The sequence below is a fragment of the Topomyia yanbarensis genome, chromosome 3, assembly GCF_030247195.1.
Source record: "Topomyia yanbarensis strain Yona2022 chromosome 3, ASM3024719v1, whole genome shotgun sequence".
Taxonomy (NCBI): domain Eukaryota; kingdom Metazoa; phylum Arthropoda; class Insecta; order Diptera; family Culicidae; genus Topomyia; species Topomyia yanbarensis.
In genome coordinates, this window is record NC_080672.1 from 298,576,562 (window position 1) to 298,602,073 (window position 25,512).

Here is a 25,512-nt window from a genome sequence, read left to right on the forward strand (position 1 = left end):
AAAATGGTACTTTTACTAAAAATGGTGGATATTGGAAATTCGATCAGAAGAAGAACCTAAAGCATACGGCGTGCAAAAAACGTTTAGAGTAAATTTATGATTGTTTAAATGTTATGAATTCTCCACCGCGGACCCCGTTTATTAACTGATTGGAAAAATAAATGGGAGTATTTGGATAAAAAGCGCGAAACTATCCGGATTATAATGAGAATGATCTTAGAAACTGCTATTTAAAAGAATGGGATAAAATTTAAGTTGAATACACACAAAAACTAGTGGTCAGCATTCCAATATGATCGAAAACTGTAATTACAACCAAAGCTACTACATTGAATATTTATTATAGAAATTTCAATTGATTTTTTTTAAATTGTGCTGTACGAATATGAGATTGAGTGTATATTTGACTATCTTTGGAATTATGATTATTTTTGAAAAAAATGAGCATTTGTAGTTCAAAGATAATTATTGTATCTTTTAAACTATTTCTACATAAATAGAATGTCTCGCAAACTAATTTTTTATTTGTAAAATGCATATAAGCATTCCCCATAGCAGTGTACGAAAATGAAATTGTGTCACTGTATGTATGTCATCGCTAAGAATTCAAAGTTATAGACTAAATAATGTTTACCAAGCTGGCTTGGTTTAAATTTCATTTATTTTTGTTTTGAATTTATCAGGCTTCAAATATAACACGCTAAAACAAACGAACTGCGATATAATCGAGATATTTCTGTACGTGGAATTCGAGGTTTAGCAATACATAAAAATTGCATGCAACTCGTTTTCCATGTAATACAAGTTTTCATACAATAATATAAATGCTGGCGCTTTGAGTAGAAATACTTCATTAGACAGCGCACACCGGTGGATTTGCCTAAAAACCTGGCCAAAAGTCGAAAATGCATGGTAGTACTTTGGGTTCTAGTACATGTATTGTCCTTCAGCTGATGCTACCGCATGCTATTTTAAGAGAAACGCTCCAAAATTTACATATTTGAGGTGTTGGCACACCCAAACGGTTTTAACGGTCGCATTTTGCTCATATTTGTAATCGATCGTTTGAAATATCAGTATTATTCAAGTGTAACTAGATTTTGATAAAAGTACCGATTTCATATTTGGAATAATAAAAAGTTTGTACTTTATTTATATGTATAGATGTCATAAGATATTATTTTGTTTGTCTATAGAAAATGTCAATAACTTTCACGCTTTTGTAGCAGACGGTTTCAACACACGTTTTTGCTAAATTATTGAAATACTTTTTTTTCCCACGTATGTCCACTATGTTTCAAGACAATTTGTGTTCCTCTAAAGATTCTCCATTTGGAACATTATATAAATCTTGACCGAATTTGCCCGTTTTTGAGTAATATTTGATTAAGTAGAGACGGTAACAGATTATAAGATTTCCAGTTTAAAACTTGAACTCATACTTTTAATTATGGTGCTGCGCCTCCGGTTGTCGTAGCGAATTGCGCAATACTGCATTTTGATCAGGAAGAATACTTCCAGTTTCTCCTGGTACTGGAATAAATCTATTATGTATACGTATACGCGGCAATCTAGGTACGAAAACATTTACAGTCGTGATTCGCTGGTTGGACCACGGTCTCTGTCCAGCTAACGAATATAATTAGCTAGTTGGTCCAATTGACAGGTGTCAAAAACTCTCCAAAAGAGACGTTAGTAGTCTAAATGCATCTGTTCACATATCTAAATTTTATCAGATTGATTGTCAAAGTAAGCTTGACGTCAGATTTTAGCATTCAGAAGCGTTTTAGTTGGACAATGGTCCAACTAGCGGAGGTTCAATTAAAAAGCGGTCCAGCTAAAAAGTGACTAAACAGCGAATCACAGCTGTATACAAGATATTACTGTCTGATCGAAGAAAGTTATTACGTTGCATGGAACATATCAGACAATATTGTAAGCAACTTTCGTTGCGAGTTTTTATCCTGTGCACGGCAAAATTATATTACCCATTACACATTACCCATTCTTTCTCATTTATCTAAGACAAGACATGACAATAGAGGGGGTCGTTTTTGTTCCAATTTTACGTCAGAATGTTCCATCTCCTGATTGGTTGATTCTGACTTTTTGCACCGTACGCAATGTTACTGCAGGGATAGCTAAATGAAGTTTGGCAGTGGTGCTATATTTATAGAAAAATAATGTAATTACTTTTGGCAAATAATATTATTATCGTAAAAAAGAGTAAAAATGAATAAATGAATCTAAAATTTGTCAGAAAATGGTTTCATCAAACCTTACCAAACACCCATGACATTGAAAAACGGTGCCCTTTATTAATATAATGGATTCAAGATACAAAATATTGCTGGCAAAAAATAAATTAACAAGAATCCTTTTTCATTTTAAAAAATAGCAACACTGTTCGGAAGATTTCGGCAGGGTGGAAATCTGCGAAAAGAGGAATGTCGAATGAAAAACAAGAAGCCGATTGTCACGTCTTGTCTTAGTCATTTATGAAAAAATGGGCGCTTGTTTCTAATAATTGGTGCTTTTTCACGCATTTTCACTTACTTGTTGAGGTATTGAGGTTTAAAAAATCATTTCTAGCATTCATTTCCATTTTCCAATAACGACAATGTGCAAAAAGTATCTAATCTAATCTAATCTAATCTAATTTTTAAAAAATGTGATAAGCAAAATGTTGCGAACTATCGTGGCATAACCTCACTCTGCGCTGGATCAAAGTTATTTGAGATGTTAGTAGGAAACGTGCTGTTTCGTGAGACCAAAGCATACATATCGTAGGATCAACGTGGCTTTTTTCAGGCAGATCGACAACTACTAATCTAGCCCAATTCACTTCGCTCTGTATTAAAAATATTAAAGTTGGATCTCAGGTCGATACTGTGTACACGGACCTCAAGGCTGCATTCGATCGTGTAGATCACTCTCTTCTACAGGCAAAGAAATTGGGGGGGGGGGGCTTCGTCAAATTTCACAGGGTGGCTTAAATCATATCTCGTAAATCGTTCTCTATCTGTAAAATTAGGAAATAACGAGTCATACAGCTTTATTAACTTATCGGGAGTGCCTCAAGGGAGCAATCTAGGACCGTTGTTCTTCAATGACGTTTGCTATGTTATACCTCCAGGGTATAAACTTATATACGCTGATGATCGCAAACTATTTCTCATTGTGCGGTCAATAGAAGATTGCGTGGCACTACAGCGACACTTAGATGATTTTTGTAATTGGTGTAGTCGCAACTTGCTGGCTCTCAGAGTGGCCAAATTCTCCATAATATCTTTTACTTCCAGAAAAAATCCAATACTCTGAAGCTAGACTATCTCAGGGGAATCGCTAGTGAGAATGACAGTTATCAGAGACCTCGGAGTACTCCTGGACTCACAACTGACATACAGAAATCATTACTCTCATGTTATAGCACATGCCAATAGAAATCTCGGCTTCATTATAAGAATCGCCAAAGAATTCACTGATCCATATTGTTTACGGGCACTCTAATAGAATCAATAGAAGCAGTGCAGGCAAGATTCCTCCGTTTTGCTCTTCGAACTCTCCCGTGGCGTAACCCAGCAGAGCTACCACCGTACATCGATCGCTTTCGCCTGCTCGACATGGAAATCCTAGCGAAAAGGCGGAACATATTTAGAGTAGTATTTGTTGGGAAGATATTAACTGGTCAAATAGAGGCTCCAGATATTCTCTCACAAATAAATATCAAAGTTCCCCCGAGAAATCTCAGGTCGCGTAACTTCTTAAAACTCGAATTTCAGCGCACAGAGTACGGTCAGAACGAACCCATTAGGGCGATGCGTAATGTTTTTAATAGTGTTTATGACCATTTCGACTTTTCTGCATCTTGTGTTGTTTTCAAAAATAGACTAAGAAGGTTGACTTAGATTTTCAGATTTAATTTTTGAAATATTTGTAATTTTTGTTCTTGGAATACTGTGTACTATGTGATTATGTTTATTTGTAGTGTAGAATCATTGTAATCAACTGTGAAAAATTTGAAAAGAATATGGGTTTTTACGTCCATTTCAGGATTGCTGCTGAAGTATATCCTGAAATGGGCTCTTCCCATTCTAGAAACACTTCATGTATAACACAGGTCAGATGAAAAATAAAAATAAATAAATAAATAATGCTTGGTATTTTTTTTGGCGGTCACTTGAAAATAAAGTATCGGTTTTTCGCATGATTTTTCCACTTTGGCCGGCTGTAAAAAATCGTTAATGATCAAAATATTGCGATTTTGTAGGTTACAGCGCTCGAGAATGTTGTCTTCTTTTAGACGGGCAAAACGCGAAGTTGATTTATTGAATGGTTCAAAAACGAGAATGCCCGCAGATTTGAAACTGCTTGTTCCGAGAAAGCCGCCATTTTGGACGCCATTTTTGATACCTTGCACTCGACAATTTTTATTTTAAAGATGAAACCTTAATAAACATTTTGCAGAGTAGCGCACATGTCTAAGTCATTTTACTGCTACAAAAAAAAAATTAATAATAAACATTGGGAACTTTTTGCCACAATTATATAAGAGGACTCCTTTTAGTATATTTAGGTAAAGGTTCTGTTTATAGATGCTAAAAATATTGAAGCATATTTCATTCAATTTTATTCCTGTGCTCTTCATTACTCTTTTACTATAGGTTTCATATAGTTTGTTTCAGTTCGAAACTAAATGCTCCAAATATGATGTTGTATTGATACACCTAGAATCAAGTATCGTCAGCCTTTCAGAAAGGACAGCAAATTGTCCCGACATCGCCCGGGTTGAAGCAAAGACCTTCAGGGGTGCACACCGTTTCTCCACTTCGCAAAATCCTTTCCACATCTTCATCCGTAAGCCCAAATATGTCCTCGACTAAATGCAACAGATTGTTGGCGAAGTCCTTCGGAGCTGGGAACAGTTGCTGTCGTATGTCGGGTTGACCATAAAAAGATTGTTATTCAGAAAAATGGTTACAATGGTTTATCCATAGACATTCACTATTATGCATACAATCGTTACTTACCAGAAACACGTGAAAGAAGATATCTGTCGGAGGCGTACTAACATGGTTCGGTATACGCTGCTCCAAAGCCTTATCCAAATGGTATCTAACAAACATGTCCACATCTGTGGGGAAACATTTGTAAGACAATTACACGAACCTTTTCTTAATGCCGATGAAACTTACAGTTTGGTGGAATTGATCCAAGATATGCCTGTCCTGGGGATTGCTTGCCTTTATCGGCAGCGATGATTTGCCCTGCCAACCCGATGGTAAGGAGCACGGTTGCTGCTGCTATAATTCCGCTGCGTGACATTGTTTTTGCAATTGACAATTAGACTGGTTCCGAATATGTTGAGGTGATAGGAAGGTTCCTAACTGATGACTGCAAACAGAAAACCAACGGTACTTAAATATGAAGCAATGCGTGAATAGGCGACCGGAAGAAAGATTAGACTGGCGGTTCAAATTTCTGCAATTAGCAGGCCTGCTTGAGCAGTAAAGTGTTATTTTGGGAATGTTTAGATTGCATATTTTTACAGCTCGTTTGATTGCATTAAAGATACCGCTGCGTAGATCATAGAACAACAACTAACACTGCTTGAAGGTTATGGGAAAGTTTGAAAAAAAAAATTGTTCGTATATGATATTTGTAATAAACAAAAAGTGACTTTATGTCTTTTTAAACAAGTTAAGTTTGCTATTTTCAAACAATTTGTCTTAAATAATTAAAGAGATGGTAAGTCTTAGTAAATTGAACATTTAATTAATTTTAACTTTATTGAAACTATTCACAGGAATTTCACAACTACGGGCAGTATCACGATGCGGTCGTAGTAAAACAAAAAAATGGATACACAGTGCCAATTGCTATTATTCATTTTCATAGAAATAATTTAAAATATTTTCATGACAGACACATATCGCGCTGAAATGATTATCCATTAATAGCACAGATTATCATCGGTATAGTATCAAATAGCAATAAAATGTCCCCAATAAAATGCTATTTTTAATGGTACAGTTTTGAATTCGCACCAATTTAGGTGTATTCATGTTATTCATGGGGGGTATACTTAGAGTTGATGTAGGCACAGCGGTGTAGTTCACCTCAATAAGCTGTTAGTCGTAAATTAATTATTGCGAAACGCATCGGTTATATTACGTCTTTTCAGTTATGGTCAATAATAAGAGTTTTCAAACATTTATTTGTTACTTGTTTTATGAAAGCCATGCCGTTACAAGTCGTGGAAAGATCCGGGAAGGACTGTGATTTGGCACCAAGAGTCGAAGGAGAACCAGTCAGTTTCAGCTACATTACGTTATGATGGGGCGATTTTATTAGTAGTGGAAGAGAATCAAGCATTATTCAAAGGGGCTTCCTTTCTACAACATATGTCAAACCTGGTATCTAAATGGTGACTACCACAATAGGATCGATAATTTATACACTAATCTGGATAGCACTGGTAAGGATATGTCCATAGAACCACATGTACTTGCTTTACCAGAACATTGTGATAACCTGCGATATTGGACAAGAATCTCTTTACCGATCTTATAAAAATGTTCCAACTGTTAGGAGTTTAGTTGAGTTGCCATTGTTTTATTTATTTGTTTTAAAGCGAAGACCCGTTTTATCAGCCCCTTTGATATACTTTTGGTTGACAAAATTGGAACAATGACAAAACAATTTCAGTTAATTTCTCTACTAAACCGAAGCTGTTCAAATATATAACATCAATCCGTGGGCATAGCCTCATAATCCTGACTGGCTGACGAAATCGGGTCGAAAAGCTGACAAAATTGGGGGCTGATAAAAACGGGTTTTCAATGTATATGTTTTATTTGGGAGCAGGGAAGAGCCCACTGGAGATGAAATCCTTTCAGTCCTGCTCTCCAGCAGGCATGAAACATGATATTTTCTCTTAAAGAAAGTCGACGAAGAGCGAAATGAACTAATTTTCACTGAATAGCTTCGATCGTCACCGAGTCGCTTGTGGATGTTTTTGCATAAACAATTACAGAACATTATTTAAATCATACACTATAATGTACAAAAGTTTTGATCAATTCGCTTCACGCAAAGTTCTAAAAAAATCGTAAAAAATTTTTTTTTGTCGCGCTGAAACACTTACCCCCCCCTTAAATTAGGATTTGTGCCCTTCACGTGTGGTTTCACCAACAGTTTTTTTTTCTTTTGGGAGAAATATTGGTGTTTACCAAATTATTCCTCCTTAGGGAGGAATATAGCATAGGGACTGTGCAAGCTACAAGGATGACTGGAAAGAGACTGCATTATAACCAACATAATGCACGGCTTTTGTGTTATCGACATAGCCTAGACACTTCACACTATTTACTTCAATGCAAAGAAAACTTTGATATAACTACCTGTCTCATTCATGAATTGCCTTCTTTCTCTGTCGCTCTTTATTTAAGGGGATTGAAAGCACATGTGACTGTTTCACTTTACTGTTTCGAATTGCGCGTATTTACGTATTCTGTACAGACATCTTGTTCTCAGGAGTATGTGACCAAAAAGACAACCTTGAATCAAAACAAATTGAACGTTTCAGGTTCCAAATGACTAATTAAGGTTCATCAATAAAGTAGAGACACCAGATAATCTTGAACGACGCCGCCAAGAAAAGAAGAACGAAAACGAAAAGGTGAAATCAAAAAAGAACGGAAATCCTAGAAAGCCATTTTTCGATAATGGAATTTTCAAAAACAATTCGTAATTTTTTGATATAATGGTTCTCAAATTCGTACAATTGGTTTAGCATAAGCATAAGGGATCGCTCGTGGTTGCTGCCCTGTTATTGACCAGAACCAATTTAGATCGCAAAATGTTCATTGGAACAACATGCTTGGGAATAACATGATGAACCATATTGTGCAATCGATATTGATCCCTGCATGCTAATCAATACCGACGCCGGCCACGTCCGAATGCAGATCTTCTGGGGAAGGAAGGAATGTCAGTCCGATACATGTGGCTACCAGAGACCGAGGAATCCTCTGCATCTTCACATGTATCACGGGAAGGGAAGATTTGTTAGTAAGTGTGCTAATAGCGTTTCCATGTAATAATTGCTCTGGGAAGCCAGCTGCCGAGAATTTGAGAAATTCATCATTTGTTGTATTAGTACGATAAGCAGAATAATTAACTTGAACTCCTGATAGCCAACTATGAGGAGTATTGAATATTTTAATAAATTGGTTGCATCCCCTTTTTACCTCTCGACGAATTTTTGATGGTTTCTGCTGTGTCGGTGCCAACTTTACCCGCCAATCGTTTGAAATAAATGCGAAATAATATGCAACAAGTATTTGTGTGCGATTTACTTTGGTTTTTAATTTCATTCTAAATAGTCAATTTTTACAGTTTCTTCATGTCATGGATTTCATTCATCTTGTATGTTATATTCATTTTCATTATTTGACTAATTTTAATTATGTGATAAATGCATTTTAATTATTTCATTCAGCATCCTTTTTTGTTCATTTGGGTTCATTTTTATCTATTTCATTCGTTTGATTCTTTGGATTCACTCTTATCAGCTTATTTTTTCATGCATTTTGTTCATATCATTCATTCAACTTCAGTTTCTTCATTTTAATAATCTGACTATTTTTCATTTTAATTCGTTTCATCCAAATTATTTATTTGACAAAATTTTTTTTTCTAATAATTTATAACTTTTGAACATCACTTAATTTTTCATTTTTTATCAACTCATTTTATTCTGCTCATTTTCTTCTTCATTCGATTCGTTTCATTCATTTGATTCCTTTGATTCATTTGATTCATATGATTCATATGATTCATATGATTCATATGATTCATATGATTCATTTGATTCATTTGATTCATTTGATTCATTTGATTCATTTGATTCATTTGATTCATTTGATTCATTTGATTCATTTGATTCATTTGATTCATTTGATTCATTTGATTCATTTGATTCATTTGATTCATTTGATTCATTTGATTCATTTGATTCATTTGATTCATTTGATTCATTTGATTCATTTGATTCATTTGATTCATTTGATTCATTTGATTCATTTGATTCATTTGATTCATTTGATTTATTTGATTCATTTGATTCATTTGATTCATTTGTTTCATTTGTTTCATTTGTTTCATTTGTTTCATTTGTTTCATTTGATTCATTTGATTCATTTGATTCATTTGATTCATTTGATTCATTTGATTCATTTGATTCATTTGATTCATTTGATTCATTTGATTCATTAGATTCCTTTGATTCATTTTATTCATTATACTCGTTTGATTCTTGATTTATTTGGTTAATTTTGCTAGGGGACCGGTATAGCGTAATTGGTAAATCGATTGCTTTGTATGCAGCTCGCCCGGCTTCGATTCCCAACCCCGCACATAGGGTTAGAGATTTTTTCCAAAAGAGATTTCTCTAACCCGAAAAGAGGCGAATTCATTTCTTTAATTTTATTTGTATTTAGTCACTCTTATTTATTTTGTTCAATTTGTTAGTTTGAGTCAGTTTCATTTACTCTAATAATTTTATAATTATTTTTAAATATTGTCTAATTTATCGCTTTAATTTTTATTTTGTTCGCTTTACTGTTTTTCTATAATTTATGCATTTTTTCGAGATTTTTTTTGTGCAGGACTTGGCGCTGTTGTGCGCCTACTTCGGATGACTGCTGTAAACTAATAAATGATCCAACAGTGACATGTGTAAGATATGTCTCATATTACTGCTAGGTGGATTAAGTTAGTTTTTTCAATTCAATTCACTTTATTTCTGTAAATTTGTGTAAATATGTTAATTTTTTCTCTTAAGTTATATAGAGTTTGTTCTTCAACTTTGTGCATATCTTCTTGTTCTTGTATTTCTTGTTCGCATAGTATACATTTGGTAAGTATTTACCGGATGTAACGGATTTTTTTGTGCAATGTGTTGAGCGTCGTCGGTATGCTCGAAAATAGAATATCGGCCACAACTTCTGCAAAACAAAACGTTTTGCAAAAAAAAACATTGTATTATGGGTTTCACATAACTTGAGGTACACAAGAAAAGGCAGTGCTATATATCTAATAGAAAGCGAGAAAAAGGGATTTCGCCAACCTACCCCAACCGCCAACTAGCTCTCCTGCTTGTGTAAAGGTAATTGTGCTGCATTTTTGGAATATTTACACTCATTCCGTTTCTGTCACTCCAGTCAATGACGCCCATTTGCAATGCACAACAGGCTATCATAGTTATTGTAGCACGGTAATACACTGCAGAGGTCATTCACAAAGAGCACCAATAGAATAGGTCCGAGGTGACTCCCTTGCTGAACACCCGATTCGAGATTCAATTAGTCGTCCAGTCCGCCTTAGTTTTTCCACAGCAAGCTGATGAGAAACACGGTCGAAAGCTTCCGAGAAATTGATGCACACAGCATCGATCTGTTGTCGTTTTTTCAATTTTTCAATCAGCGTACGTAGCTCATCAGATTTGTAGTAGTCGAGCGCTTTCTTACAAAACCATACTTGGTCCGAAGTGATGATGTGTTTTAATGTGGCATAGATAACATCTAACAACATTCTCTCGAAGATTCAACCGAATATGGAGATAAATAGATCGGTAGGATCACTTATAAAAAATACGCAACTTTATAAGAATTTTGAGTAATCTCAATAATTTTCATGAAAAAACATGTAATGATTTTTTATATTATTGTTTCCAAACCGCACAGTGTTGTTATCCCTCAAAAAGGCAAGCTAAAATTGTGACTTCGCGAAGCATCGCTCCTAAGACCCAATAGCTTCTTTTTGTCGATTTATCAGTGAGAGAATCGAAAGCCCGAAACGCTAGATCATTTGTATATCAAATTACAAGTTCATTTAATTTAGGAAACTGTAACTAGCCGGGCCTCTGAGAGACCTTTCCTTTTTGAGGGTTAACAAAAGAACATAACATAGTATACCGTTGGAAAGGTCATTTCTTCTATTTTCTAGAGTACTCAAAATTAAAGATCGGTTGAAAAATGACTCCGTAGATAATTTTTAATGCCGATAGTCCCGAAAAATATTTTTTTCAATAAATGAAGATTTTGAGGATATGCAACATTTGTCATACATTATTTTGTGTTGCAATTGATGAGATCAACAACCTATACTAGCTCTCTTGAAAAGTACAAAATCTCTGTAGCACCTTGTAATCTATCGTGTTGTTTGATCATGATGAAATAGAAATTCGAAATCTCAACAAGGACATTATTTCGGACAGCAGCATCAATCACGAAAATATACAGAAAATATATAATTCAGAAAAACAAAAATAATCAAAAACCATTTCAAACAATAATATGTTTATTCCATTTTTTCTTCGTTTCCGATTAATCCTAGCATTATTCGCAATAAATATTTACAAAATCCTAGTTTAGTGATAAATTCATCTATTCTGAAATGATATATGAATGCACTTTTAGTTAAAAGTTGGAGGCAATGCGGTAAGATATGGACGTTTTCTGTTTTTTGCTGTTAATTGAATTTGAGTTTTTAGAAACGTATAAAAGTATCAGTGAATTATTTTTAGAGAAAAATAAAACGATTAATAATAATCAACAATTTTCTTTTGCTGTGATCCCATTGCATCTATTGCTCCGAACTTTTTGCGCTTCTTTTTGTTGCAATTAGAGTAATTGTTTATATGTACAATTTCATTAAAGGCACCGTTTACAGTTGTTTTTTGTTTACTTACTTCATTCATATATTTCTATAAAACTTAAGTTCTTAAGGTAATGACTTTGACTGTTATTGGAGTTTGTCACTAAGAACCGCATTCATGATTCTAACTTGACAATACAGTGAAACAGAAACGGTACTACAAGAAGGCGGATTCGATTTGTGCGCTTCACAACGTAAAACAACACCTACTCAGTATCACGATTTTGCTTAGCGTTTTTTTGTTGTTTGTTTATGCTCAAACTGCTCCCTTTCAGTTCAGAACTGGTTGAAGAAAGAACTCACGAGGGGGATTTCACTAAAAGTCACTGGCTCGAAGTTGGTTGATATTTAGTAACTGCGCGCTGAACAAATTGTGAGATCAATTTTCTGACGCAAATCTGCTTCCCTTGATATCGAACACGATGAAAATATTGCTGATGGAAAAGAAAACGTTTCTAAAGGTAACTAAATTTGGCGATTTTTTTTTCGGTCCGAGCTATCCTAGACCATCAGTGCGAATCCCAGCAGAGTTAGGATTATGATAATACTGGTGCTGATCCGAGCAGAACTCGATCCTTTGCCGCTGTTGTAGTCGTCGCCGGCGGGTCGCTCGTCTGCTCCTGCTGTGTTTCACACGAGAAATAGAAAAGTTTTGAGAAATGTTAGAAATAATTATTCGTAAAGCTCCATAGAATAGTCGGTGATGTATCTACGATCCGAAATAAACAATTGAAGGAATTTAAAGCTTGTGGAAAAACTAAATGACATAAATCAAAATAATATACTTAGTACAAATCACCAGCTGGCTAGAACATACATCTTTCTCTTTCTCGTAATGCACTAAAACAAAATTGGCTGGCTGCAGTCTTCAATGGTTGATTCATTGTGTGTTTGTGTTGTTGTGTATTTCTTTCGTCGGGGCTTTTTTCTCTTGTTTAAAATAGTTTACAAACTATGACTTTGGACCGATTAGCGCTTTTGTTTCGTCATTTGAAGTAACAAAGAAAACAAAACTAACAGAAATCACCTAGGGGGACGGAAGCTATGATTCGCTAGAATAGTTTCCTCATGCTAAAACAAATGAAACAAAACAAAATGGACGGGTGGGAAAAAAAGGGAAAAGAAAATCTCGTTAATACAATATGACTTTCTGGTTGCATTGAATTTGCGGGGTGCAAACAAGCTTGTACTACCCAAGCAGCCATACCGTACCGTAAACTTAATCGCAAAACTAAACATGGAGAAAATTGTCTAACTATATATAGAGTGCAACAGATTCCGTTCCGTAGCCTAAATCTAGGAGGTACTAGTCAAAATGCTTTTGGTTTTGGTGCTTTATTGTGTGGGTGCAGGTTTTTGTGTGAGTGGTTCAGGTGTGCGTGCAGAGTATGTGTAGTACGTGCAAACTGAATAACTGATTTTATTTTCTAGTCAGAAACGTGCGTGGTAGAAGCTACTAACTACTAATAGAGGTGTGTTGAGATTTAAAAAAATGCTTTGATCACTTTTAAAATACAATCAATTCCACTCGATAGAAAATGTAAATACATTTCTTATATTTCCCTTCGTTTTGTATTTGATTGGGAACTGGAACAGGACTCGAGGCTCCGAAAACACTTAACTACAAATACAGCCAATCGCTTAAAATATGTGAGACAGAATGATGAGGTATGTAAGACGAAAGAGAAAATGAACGGAAAAAAGAAAAATCAGCATTTGACATCTATTCTCCCTTATGCAGAAAGGAACCGTATTTTCCCGAAGGAAACTTCTATGTTATAAAGCAATCAAACTGCGTCTTTGCAGCTTTCAGCTAAAATGGTTTGACAAATCACCAGGAAATGCCTCGTGCATATACTTACGAATAGCGCTTTTGATCTAACAATGTTGATAAAAAAGACAGGAAATATATCTACTATTCGGTATATTTGCTGTACAATGAATCATAGCCTTCTGATGATTTCAAAAGACTTGTATCATACTATAACAAGAAGGGGCTTCCATCCATAAATGGCAGGGACGCAAATGTCCAACACAAAATTTGGGGAAAAACGGATATCAATTTGAATTACTTAAACGGAACAATTCTGCATAAACTCTATGTAGGAAATCACCCAACATTTGAACGATCTGGCAGGGAAGAGTTGTTAGATGTCACCCTCTGCTCCAACAGTGTTACGAGGAAATTGGTATACTAGCTCGTACCTAAGGACCTTGAACAGTCGTTATCTGATTATAAGTACATCATCTTTGATTATTCTAATTTCTCGCTAGATATCATCACATATTGTAATCTCAAATCTTCGAACTTTACGAAGAGGACTTGGTGACGAGGTTTCTTGGGTATTTTCCAAGGAATGAGTTTCCAAGTGACTTGAATGAAGTCGTGGATAAAATGAACTCGTAGTAGCAGCGTACCAAGAGGTTTGTCCGCTTCGAGTTATGCGTACTTCTAGAGGAACCCCCTGGCAAAGCATTGGATTTGATAGACTCAAGAAGTAATGCTGAAGAGTGACATAGAGACGGGTCAGAGGCATTCGAGTCGACTTACAAAACCTACAGAAATACCCTTCGATTCTCTAAACGAAGTAGTTGGAAAAGCTATTGCTTCGAGTCTCAATGGGACTAGTATGTTAAATAAAATACTTTCGCAATCGAAAGACTTTCATGTCAAATCAATTAGAACCGCTAATGGTGCATACTCGTTGGACGTACTCAACTGTCTTTGCGATACACATTCAAAGCTGTACGAAATCATCACCGACGACTGTCCCTGAGTTCTAGTTCAGATAGCTCTGATTCTTAGACATTTGCTCATAGAATTGTGATAACCGAATCGATCAACTGGACGCTCGAAAGTTGTGCTGTGCCCTTTCAGTCTATTCTGGAAGCGAAGCGCGGTTATGGCGTATCTATATGTATCTCAGGTTGGATAAACGCGATGCTTGGTAAACGTATTCTTTGCTTGTCACTGAGACAGGCAGAGATACGGAAGTTGGATATTTGCGGTTGTCCACAGGGTTTCTGTCACCTTTGTTGTGGAACCTGGTTGCCGATGGCTTGTTGAAGAAACTCAATGAGCTTGGATTTCCAACCTACGAGTTTGGTGACGATCACCAAATACTAATTACTGGACTTTGCATCGGAATAATTTTTGACTTAATGAAACAAGCATAATCTTCAGCGGCACGCGATCACCGGCCAAGCTCGTGATCGCGTGCCGAACCCAAATCGAAAAATTGTCAACGCTATCTACCTTGTCTGAGTGCTCTGATATTCCGGAATTATAGGAAATGAATGAGCTGACGAATTATGGATATCTTTGGTCCTAAGCCCGGTCTGCCAATTTCGATAAGTTAAATAAGGCAAAAAATACGAACCTGGGCTTCGTTCGAGCGTCGCAATTGTTGGAGAAATCTGCAACCGTGTCGCCAAACAAATGCATTTCTAGAATAACCATGCCTAGTGATTTTTTTCTTTTTTTTTTGTTGTTTTTGTGAGTGATCCTCCGCTCTCCCCCCACCAAAAAGCTCAATGTTGAGCCTCCTGGTAATGTGATTTCGAAAAATCTCCTACATTTTTCGAAACTCCACTGCAGCATGCTGACCAGGACATTAACCGGTCACTGCAAACTCAATTATCACATGGCAACTATTTAGCGCGCTGAATTATTTTCATGTGATCTTTGTGAATCCGACTACGGAACCTCATATCATCTGATAGGCAACTGCCCAGCAGTAGCACAATTGCGATTGCGAGTTTTCGGCCGTTGTTACACAGACGACACCGTGTTTGGACGACCGAAACTCAGAAACATACTAAAGTTTGTTATCCAATGTGGTAAAGAGCTTTAGGCTTACTCGCATGTGATTTGAAGTACTTGTGAGTTTAACCTTCTGAACTTACTGATATTTTCCCCATCTTTCAATTCCACTTCTTCTCTCCTACTCCTTTTCTTTCGCTCAGGAAATAATGAGAAGACACGGCAAGGCACAAATCCCCGACTACAAAGGGGGAACGCGCCATTTGAGCCAGTATATTCTGATTCCTGATAGACAGTTGCTCGTAGAATTGTGACAACTGAATCAATCAGATGGACGCTTTAGAAGTTTTGCTCCGTATAAGTCTCCAGGAAAAGATGGATTCATGCCAGTTCTACTTCAAAGAGGGTATGAACACTTCAAGCATATTTTGAAGAAAAAAAGTTCTTACTTGAAGTCTCGAAACAGGATGCATTTCTCGTTGCCAAAGGTGGCCACATTACCTAGGAAGACGTAAAGAGCTTTAGACCGATCAGTTTACCCTGCTTCCTTCTCAAATCAGTGGATCGTTAGTTAATACAGTTCCTGGAGCGGCCACCCACGCTAATCAGCAGTCAGCATATTCATCCTAGAACAGACCACACATGACGCAGCCATTAACATAAACTATCCCACGATCAGAATTAGCAGAATAGATTTGCAACATAAACAATCATAAACACACATAGCCCTAATATAGTCTTAGAATAACAATATTTTATATCTTATAAATAGCCCTAAGTCAAAATTGTAATTCAGTTCGAGAATAAAAGTTAACCAAGAAGGAGCCTTCAGCTCCCAAAAAAATATATTTTTTCAGCTTCCCTAAAGGGAAGGGGTATTAACTGGCGCCCGAATAGGGACCAGTAGTGTGAAATTAATCTACAGTAAAAGTAAAAGTGAAAGTACACCAAATAATATCACAACGTTAAAGTAAGATTGTTTGGATGAAAAAAAAGAACGCACCAGATAGTGAAACCGTTAGTAGTTATCACATCTGCACCTGTTGAGAAATCCATCCGGATCGCAAAAGCAGCCGCACTGTTTCAGAACCTAAGTAGCCAGAGTAGCTAGGAACCGCTACTGGCAAAAGGGAGACTTCAGGACGTGCGTAGAAGGAGGAAAGACACACTGCTGGTTCCGCCTCGACCAGGTTTCAATTGCACCCGGCAATTGGTCGAGCTAAGGAGATAATAGGATTCGATACAACCCCCGAACGCGCGCTCCGAGTGTTCCACGATTTTGAACGTAAGAGTTTACAGAACTGGACATCACGTATCCCGCAGTCTTGTGGCATACCCACGAGATGTTCGGATTAAAATTGTAAGTAATAATATTAAGAATATCAGATATACAATAAATACAAGTGAAAAGAATAATTGATTAAAAAAGAATAAAGTGAATTAAACATACTAATTTCGGAAAGTGAAACATACCCGCGTAGTTAATAAGTCAGTGCGCTACATAATAAATAAATCATAAACCTAAGTCAAAACTTAAATCAACGAAATGGCACAGAATCCACAAGTGCAAGAAATATTAAATAGAATCACCGCTCTCGAAGACGCTGCTACACCTTTGCCAGGACCAGATTATAGTGATCCCCCACTATTTTTAACAAAAGCAGATGGATCACCTGTGAATCCCGAATCCTTTGAAAAAATCCCAGATTTGGTAAAGGATTTGCCGTGCTTCACAGGCGACCCAAGTGAATTAAATAGTCGGCTAAACGATGTTGATAGTTTAGTTTAATTATATAAAAATAATTCCGAACATGCGGTAGAATACCAAAATATATTCCACGTGGTTTGTAAAACAATACGCAGGAAAATTCAAGAAGAGGCAATGATGGCAATGAAGGTTGCATCAAATGTCGCAATTAATTGGTTATGCATTAAGAAAACTCTTATAACATATTACGGTGAAAAACATATAACGGCGATTTAGAAACACTAGATTACCAATTAATGAATGTCCAACAAGGAGGAAAGTCGTTAGAAATTTATTACGATGAAGTAAACAGGCTTCTTTCTTTAATTGCAAACCAAATAAAAACCTACGAAAGATATTCACACCCCGAAGCTTCAAAAGCCCTTATTGAGACTTATGATAAAAAAGCAATTGATGCATTTATTAGAGGTCTTGATGAAGAAATTTGTAAGTTTATATGGAATTATGAACCTACATCTTTGGCGGGAGCATACAGCTACTGCATCGCTTTCCAGAACATGGAATGTAGAAAAATGCTAGCTAAACCAAAGCACCTGGAACCTCCAGCTGCTCCTAGAAATTTAATTCCGCTTCCTCCACCTATCCCACCAAGACAACACTTCAAAACACAACAACCAAGAATGCCATTCCGGCCAATGCCACCAATGCAATTCAAAAATTTTAGGCCTTTCCAACATCCAAACACTTTCTCACAACAGCCTTTTAGACAACCACAATTACCATTTAGAAACCCTTTCAGACTTCCACCACCTGAGCCAATGGATGTGGACCCATTCATTAGAACGTATCAAGTGAATTATGGCAATAGACCACAACATTCTTACCAAAATAAACCCCCATTAAAAAGACAGCGACTATTTAATACTGAAACTGGCCAATACGAGGATCCCCAACAAGACTTAGAAATTACTGAACAATTATACTACTACCCAACGGATGATGAAGAATATTATCCAGAAGAAACAACAACATATGAACGCTATATGCGTACAATAGAAGCTCAACAACAAAGCCAACCAGAAGCAGAACCTGAAAATGCCGAATTGAATTTTTTAGAATAGACTACACATTACCATATTTTTTATATTATGGTAATGCCAAGGAACCATTAAAAATATTGATCGATACAGGATCAAATAAAAATTATATTCATCCTAAATCCTGTTTGCAGCATTTCTCATACTATACAAAAACCATTTTTGGTGTCTTCTGTCGGTGGAGATATAAAAATCGAAAAATTTTCACAAGGAAAACTTTTTAAACTTTTTTCAGATATCTTAGTGAATTTTTTTCATTTGAAGGAACTAAGGTCATTTGATGCTATAATAGGACATGATACGTAAAAGGAACTAGAAGCAGTAATTGACACCTACAATGAAAAATTGATAATCAAAAATAAATATACGATCCCATTACTTCAATATAAACTTGAAGAAGTGAACAAAATCAATATTCGCGATAATCATTTGGAAGAAAAACAGAAGATTGAACTTAACAAACTCCTAAAAGAATTTCAAGACTTATTTCAACCCCCCGATAAAAAATGACCATGCACTACAAAAATTAAAGCTGACATATGCACGACTGACGAAAACCCTGTCTATAGCAAATCTTATCCATACCCACAAGCATTAAAATCTGAATTCAATAGTCAATTAGAAAAAATATTAAAAGATGGAATTATTAGACCATCTCGCTCACCTTACAATTCCCCTGTTTGGATCGTACCAAAAAAATTAGACGCTTCTAACGAAAAGAAATACAGAATGGTAATTGACTACAGGAAATTAAACGCGAAAACAATTAGCGACAGATATTCCATCCCCGATACTTCCACAGTTCTAGCAAATCTTGGTGCAAATAAATATTTCACAACACTGGATTTGGCTTCTGGCTTTCACCAAATCCCTATGGCAGATAAAGATATCGAAAAAACCGCTTTCTCTGTTAATAATGGAAAGTATGAATTCGTCAGAACGCCGTTTGGATTGAAAAATGCCCCCATAATATTTCAAAGAGTAATGGATGATATCTTAAGAGAACATATTGGAAAAAATAACCATGTAAAACTTTTGACGAGCATTTGAAAAATTTAAAAATTATTTTGGAAACATTATCAGGAATCAGAATATATTGGCTCAAATGGCACGTTCCCCGTACATAGTCGGGGATTTGTGCCTTTCCAAGGATGGTCTTAACCAAACATGAAGAAAGTTGAATGTATTCAAAAATACCCGGAACCCAAAAATTTGAAGGACTTGCGAACCTTTCTTGGACACTCCGGATATTACAGACGCTTTGTCAAGGATTATGCCAAAGTTGCAAAACCCTTAACAAAACTCTTAAGAGAGGAGAATGGCCACCGCCAAATTTCTAAAAATCAATCAAAAACATTTCCAATTCATTTAGATGATGGGGCACGGGAAGCATTCCAATTACTTAGAGACATTTTATCTTCTAATGATGTTTTAGCCTTTCCAGATTTTTAAAAACCATTCATCCTTACTACAGATGCATCAGGTAAAGCAATAGGAGCCGTATTGTCTCAGCAACTACACGATGGAGAACGACGAATTACATTTATTTCTCGAACTCTTTCCAGGACAGAAGAAAACTATGCGATGAACGAAAAGGAAATGCTAGCCGTCTTCTGGGCACTACGTAGCCTGCGGAACTTTATATATGGGGCAAAGTTAAAAATATATACTGATCTTCTCCCATTTACATTCACCCTATCCCCCAAAAATAATAACGCAAAGTTAAACCGTTGGAAATCCTTTCTCGAAGAACATGATTATGAAATGTTCTATAAACCAGGAAAGTCAAACGTTGTAGCAGATGCGTTGTCCCGCATTCAAATCAATTCGGCCCAAGCTGATGACAATTCCTACATACCTTCTACGGAAGCTCCCATAAACGTTTTCCGCAATCAAGTGATTTTTCAAATTGGACCCAACTCATCCTATGAATTCAATGTCCCCTTTGAAAAATACACTAGACATATCTTTACAGCACAGCAATTTACAACAGACTTTCTAAAAGACAAACTAAAAAGATTTCTCATTCCCGGAATAACAAATGGAATTCTAACAGATGAGCCAACCATGGGTATTATTCAACAAATCTACAAAGACTAGTATAACCCCAGAATATTGAAAGCAAGATTCTCTCAACTAAGAGTCGAAGACCTTATTGAAGAAAAAACAACTAGAGTAAATTAAAAATATTCATAATTTCGCTCATCGTAATGCCAAAGAAAATTCGCAACAACTTATAAAAAAATTATATTTTCCTGGAATACATAAACTAACTCAAAAATATGTGAAAACATGCGAAATATCCAAAACAGAAAAATACGAACGAAAACCATAACCTTTCCTACCAGTAAAAACACCAACTCCAACTTATCCTGGAGAAATAATACATCTTGACATCTTTGTGTACAATGCAGATTTCTTATTCATATCCTCGATAGATAAATTTTCCAAATATTTAAAAATTAGACCTATCAAATCAAAGTCAATCTCCGATGTGCAAGGAACTTTTACAACTTTTATATGATTGGAATTTACCAGCCCATATTGTGATTGACAACGAGAGCTCCTTTGTATCAAACGTAATTGAACAACAAATTTTAAATTTAGGCGTACAGATTTTCAAAACACCTGTTAACAGATCAGAGACAAATGGCCAAATCGAAAGATTCCACTCTACTATGCGAGAAATAGCAAGATGCATAAAATCCTTAAATCCAGACAATACCATACCCAACCTTATCCAACAAGCAGCGTACAAATACAATAACTCAATTCATTCTTTTACAAGAAACACGCCAAAGAATATCTACCTAGGAGACTGGCTGCATTTGACGTTAGATTTTTTCGTACCCGTAGATCCCGTCTCAGGGCTAAATCAAGAGCGCTTGCCGTGCAAGAAAAGGTTCTAAATAAGTTTAAGCAGAAAAAGTTATCAAAGTTTCTGAAAAATACTTGGTTTGGCAGGCGATTTGCACATGTGGATTGCTATTTTTTAACCCTTAAATGCGCAATGTTGTTTTGAAACAACATTGCGAAAACCATCCCAAAATTATCACAGTAACGTATTGAAGCTATGAGACAAATTTCACAAAATTTGAAAAAAAATATTTGCGCCTTTAAGGGTTAAGAAACATGGTTGTTCCGTACTGTTTTGATCAAATCTAATTTTCTCTCGCTACGGGAAATGGCTTAGGGATACTCGACGTCCTACAACGTGCAAATCGTACCCTAGCTAAAATTATTAGCTTCTACTGGTCCGGGTCACTTTCCGTCTATGTTTTTGTAAAAATGTATTTTAGTCCTGGCCGAATCATTTGAAGATTTTTTAGATTATCAGTTATGAAAAATGCGAGTGGGATTAAAAATTTATTAGAATAAAAAACAGGTTAGTAGCAATGTATGGGGCACATTTAAGTGCTGAATAGAATGGCGTAATTAGATTTTGTATACAAGGACACGTTCTCAAGTTGTGCACTTTTCAAGTCGAAAATTCTGAAACAAATGTTCAAAAACAGTTTTTTTGCAGTCAAGATCACAAAATTTCAAAAGCGTCAACTTTTCGAAAAAGTTATATATCATAATACAGCGTATCTTATGAAAGAAAAATTTGGGTTATTAATCCCTCAAGAAGTAACTATGGAGATTCAACACGCCAAATATATTACTAAGAGACTTGGTTAGTGTCTTCGGTAAAGTTGTTGAGAGTGACATTTTAAACTACTTTTTGAAGACATGAGAGCTGTATGCATGCAGTATATCGAGCTGTACTACAATATTTAGAAAATTGTATGAGAAACAATGTTTTATCAATATAACTCTTTTATCCTAATTGAAAGACCCATACCTTGGATAAAAACGTGTATTTAGTAGTCCTAAATAACTTTGTAAAAGGTCTAACATATTTGATAGTTATTATAAATATTAATATTAGAGCAAATTGCTTTTAAGTATTTTTTTCGCATTTAACCTAACATATCTAGTTGTTTTGGATACATATAGTATTCAAATCTTCAATAAAGTTATTTATAATATCATTCTCAACAATTTTGCTGAAGACACCAAGTCGCTAAATTATGATTTTGGAGAGTTGATTCTCCATAATTATTCACATGAATTGTTCAGACGATGCACTGTGGTTAGTTATAAAAAATCTTCGAAGTTACTAAACCAGTGAGCCAGTTCCGCTTTGGTGGTCTAACCATACAGCGAACACTGCATTTACAGTATTGCACTACTGTTTTCAATCGTGTGTCATATCTATTTGGCAAAAATTTGTCCGGAGATGTGATAACGACAACGTTCCTGATTTATCCTAAAATTGATGTTAGATTAGGATATCATCATTGGGGCCATTTGCAGATTATTTACTTCGTACATTTTTCGTAAATAAATAAAGAACAAAAACCCTCCAAAATTGCCAAATTTGCGTCCATTTCCGCAGAAAATTAATCTGTGGCGGTACAAAATCTGATGGAGTATGAAAAGTAAATCTGATGGAGGATGTGAAAAGTAAAGCCCGATAATTCGCAATGGGGACATCGAATATCTAATTACATTATCGTGTTTGTATTTTGTAGTCACCACTGAACTTTAAAAAGAAACATGGTTTAATTGAGAACCTAACAAACTGATGTTGGTTTCTAATCATCACTAACAACAAACGAGTAAGTATTGTAACGTTTGAATACTCGGACTACAAACAAATTGATTTATCTGGGAAAAATCGGTTAACATTCACAATCAATCAGTGGGCAATTAAAATCTCGAGCAGAGAATAAACACGCCAAACATGCAACCAAAGAAATCATCTAAATATGCAAATCCTACTGTAAATATAACGGTTTATTAGCTGTTGATATAAACATGCAATTGAATAATATTAGTAGGTTCTCATGCCATAAATAACGATATCAAACCACATCAGTCCGTTAGTCAGGGTAGTGGTTATTTAGGGCTTTACGGTGTTAGTGTTAGTCATAGTGCAAATTGTATCTATTCTACGGGTGGTGCGTTCAAATCACAATATTCAAGCTGCAATTCACGTGCGCCCGCGGTGCAGTGCTCTTACGAACTAGTAAGTATAAAGGCTATCATCAATGATTTGATTTTCAGAATCAGAATTTCCGGTTCCGTTCGATGGATGGAGTTGACCTACGATGAAACCGACCTGTGCAGATTCCTTTGCCTCGTTCGAGCGCCTGAGTAGCAAAAATGGTTTCAAATTTTGAATGAAATTGCACTCCTTTTCCCGTCCGCCTATTGCTTAGTCATATGTTATCATACGATTCACGACGAATTGGAAAACACTGGCTGTCGTTATGAGTTAGATTATCTGATAGTCACATTTTTTCCGGTCAGAATATGTAACCCGTTTCGTAATGTAAGTTAGTAATAAGTAGTTAAAATCAGCGTTAAACGATTAGAGTATTAGCGAATGTTAGTGATGCATGCTGAGCTCGTTCTCTGGCGGCATCTGTTTTAGGTTAGGCTTTTACATGTCAGTCTCCGAGAATTCGCTTGCACGATTATGCAACAACGCCGGTAACAAGCTTATGATTGAGAGCACACACGCATGGGGACAAATTGATTCCATCTGAGATTACGGAGATCTTAAGTTCAAACAATCAATTTAATTGAGGTAGAGAAAATCAAGGAATTTCCCGCTGTGAATCAGCATATGGAGCTAACTGTGCATCGGTAATGACCATGTAAATTGTGTCACTGATGAGATCGGATGAAGATGAAACGATGCTTTAGCGTAACTAGGCATCACTCGAACGCTAATCGTCAACAAACATGAACAAAAATACATACGATCATCACACAGAATGCTTACACTGTTTAGGATTGATTGCGAAGCTCCCCGCCGATTTGGAGATGAAGTGGGTCATATTGGTTTGACTTGTTAGATATCATTGTCACCGTTGCCGCCGATACGGGGATGCATTTCTGCTGCTGCAAAATTCATGTACAGACAACATATAACAGCGTACGTAATACAGAGGGGTAATTGAGAATGGGAAAATGTCTTGCAATCGATTATTATAGAGTAGTTGGAGAAACCTGGAAATGGCATTGCTGAGCTGAATTTGATTTAGAACCGGTGAGTTCACCAAATATTGCTTTAGCAGTATGACGATCTGGTTTGATTCGGACCTGCTGTGGTGGTTTCTGAGTTAGAGAATTGAAACATGCCAAACGAGCTTACTTTTTCTCCTGAAAGTCAGATCAATAGCGCACAATTTGTTTTCAAGCAAAATTTTACCAAAGAATCGATTTTATTTTGTTATTTTTCCAAGGGAAGAGAAAATAAAATTGTTTAAATTTATAGTGGGAAACTATTCTCCATTTTTCAGTAGGCCGTTGAGTATTCGATGAAACATTCTTCTCTCAAAATCATAGAGCATTCGATAGTCTTTTTTCATCGATGTCCATACCTCCAGACATGGGAAGGAAAGTAACAGGAAGCATGAACGATTTCTTTATGTCCACCGCCAACGCGCTATTTTATCATATTTAAGACTAACATAATTATCACTAGTGTTCCAAGATATATGAATTCGTCGACAACCTCATACCTTATCCCATTCCATAACGTTTTTCAGCTCGGATTGCTTCGCCCTGTACCAGCTATCATGTGTTTTGCGTTGTCGGAGTTTATAGGCAGTCCGATTCTCTTTTAAAAGGCATCAATCCGTCTTCCACTGCTCCACTGATGTCATTATCCTCCACGAAGCCAAGAGGTATGGTAGATCTCAGATTTTTATATCGAACCTTAGAACGCCATGTTGAACAATAGATTATAGAGTGTATCACCCTGCTTCAATCCATCTAACGTCACAAACGAGCCGCATGACTCTCTGGGTATTTTAAGGCTTGACCTGTCAAGCTTACTACGTTTCATCTTATCTTTTATTTATTTATTTATTTATCACGCACATCAACAGGCCGTACTCGGCCCCAATGATGGAAACTTAAACTAATTACATCTAAAAAAAACTGCAGGAATCGATTTCTTAATGATATTCGAGACAAATTAAAGTCGAACAGGTGTGATACACTATTGAAGAGGCGTTGTAGTCCCGTGATAGCGGCATTAGCTGTTTGAATAGTTCGTCGAAACGGCACTCTTAGAAGAACGTTTCCGCGTAACGTTCTGGACCTTGCTTGGATGTTAACTCGCTCTAGTAAATCTGGAGAATCGATGCGTCCTGACAGAAGAT

The 25,512-nt window shown here is 36.1% G+C and overlaps 2 protein-coding genes across 9 annotated transcripts in view; both read right to left on the reverse strand.

The window, feature by feature from the left end:
- Positions 1 to 4,605: 4,605 nt before the first annotated feature.
- On the reverse strand, positions 4,606 to 5,407 carry LOC131692483 (uncharacterized). Its single transcript, XM_058979555.1, has 3 exons — positions 5,196 to 5,407; positions 5,031 to 5,134; positions 4,606 to 4,928 (listed from the first exon to the last, which is right to left on the reverse strand). The coding sequence occupies exons 1-3, from the start codon at positions 5,323 to 5,325 to the stop codon at positions 4,752 to 4,754; spliced, it is 411 nt and encodes a 136-aa protein (XP_058835538.1). The 5' UTR covers positions 5,326 to 5,407; the 3' UTR covers positions 4,606 to 4,751.
- A 5,939-nt stretch (positions 5,408 to 11,346) lies between these two features.
- LOC131693610 (matrix metalloproteinase-14) overlaps positions 11,347 to 25,512 on the reverse strand; it is a 141,188-nt gene continuing 127,022 nt past the window's right edge. For 3 of the 8 annotated variants that reach the window (XM_058981546.1, XM_058981542.1, XM_058981544.1), the window contains one exon: positions 11,347 to 12,344. In XM_058981546.1, the coding sequence (XP_058837529.1) occupies positions 12,223 to 12,344 (122 nt within the window). In that variant the 3' untranslated portion in view covers positions 11,347 to 12,222. Of the gene's footprint in view, positions 12,345 to 12,506; positions 12,793 to 24,125; positions 24,245 to 25,512 lie in introns of all 8 variants that reach the window. The other 5 variants (XR_009306293.1, XR_009306291.1, XR_009306292.1 and 2 more) reach the window with 5 other exon arrangements.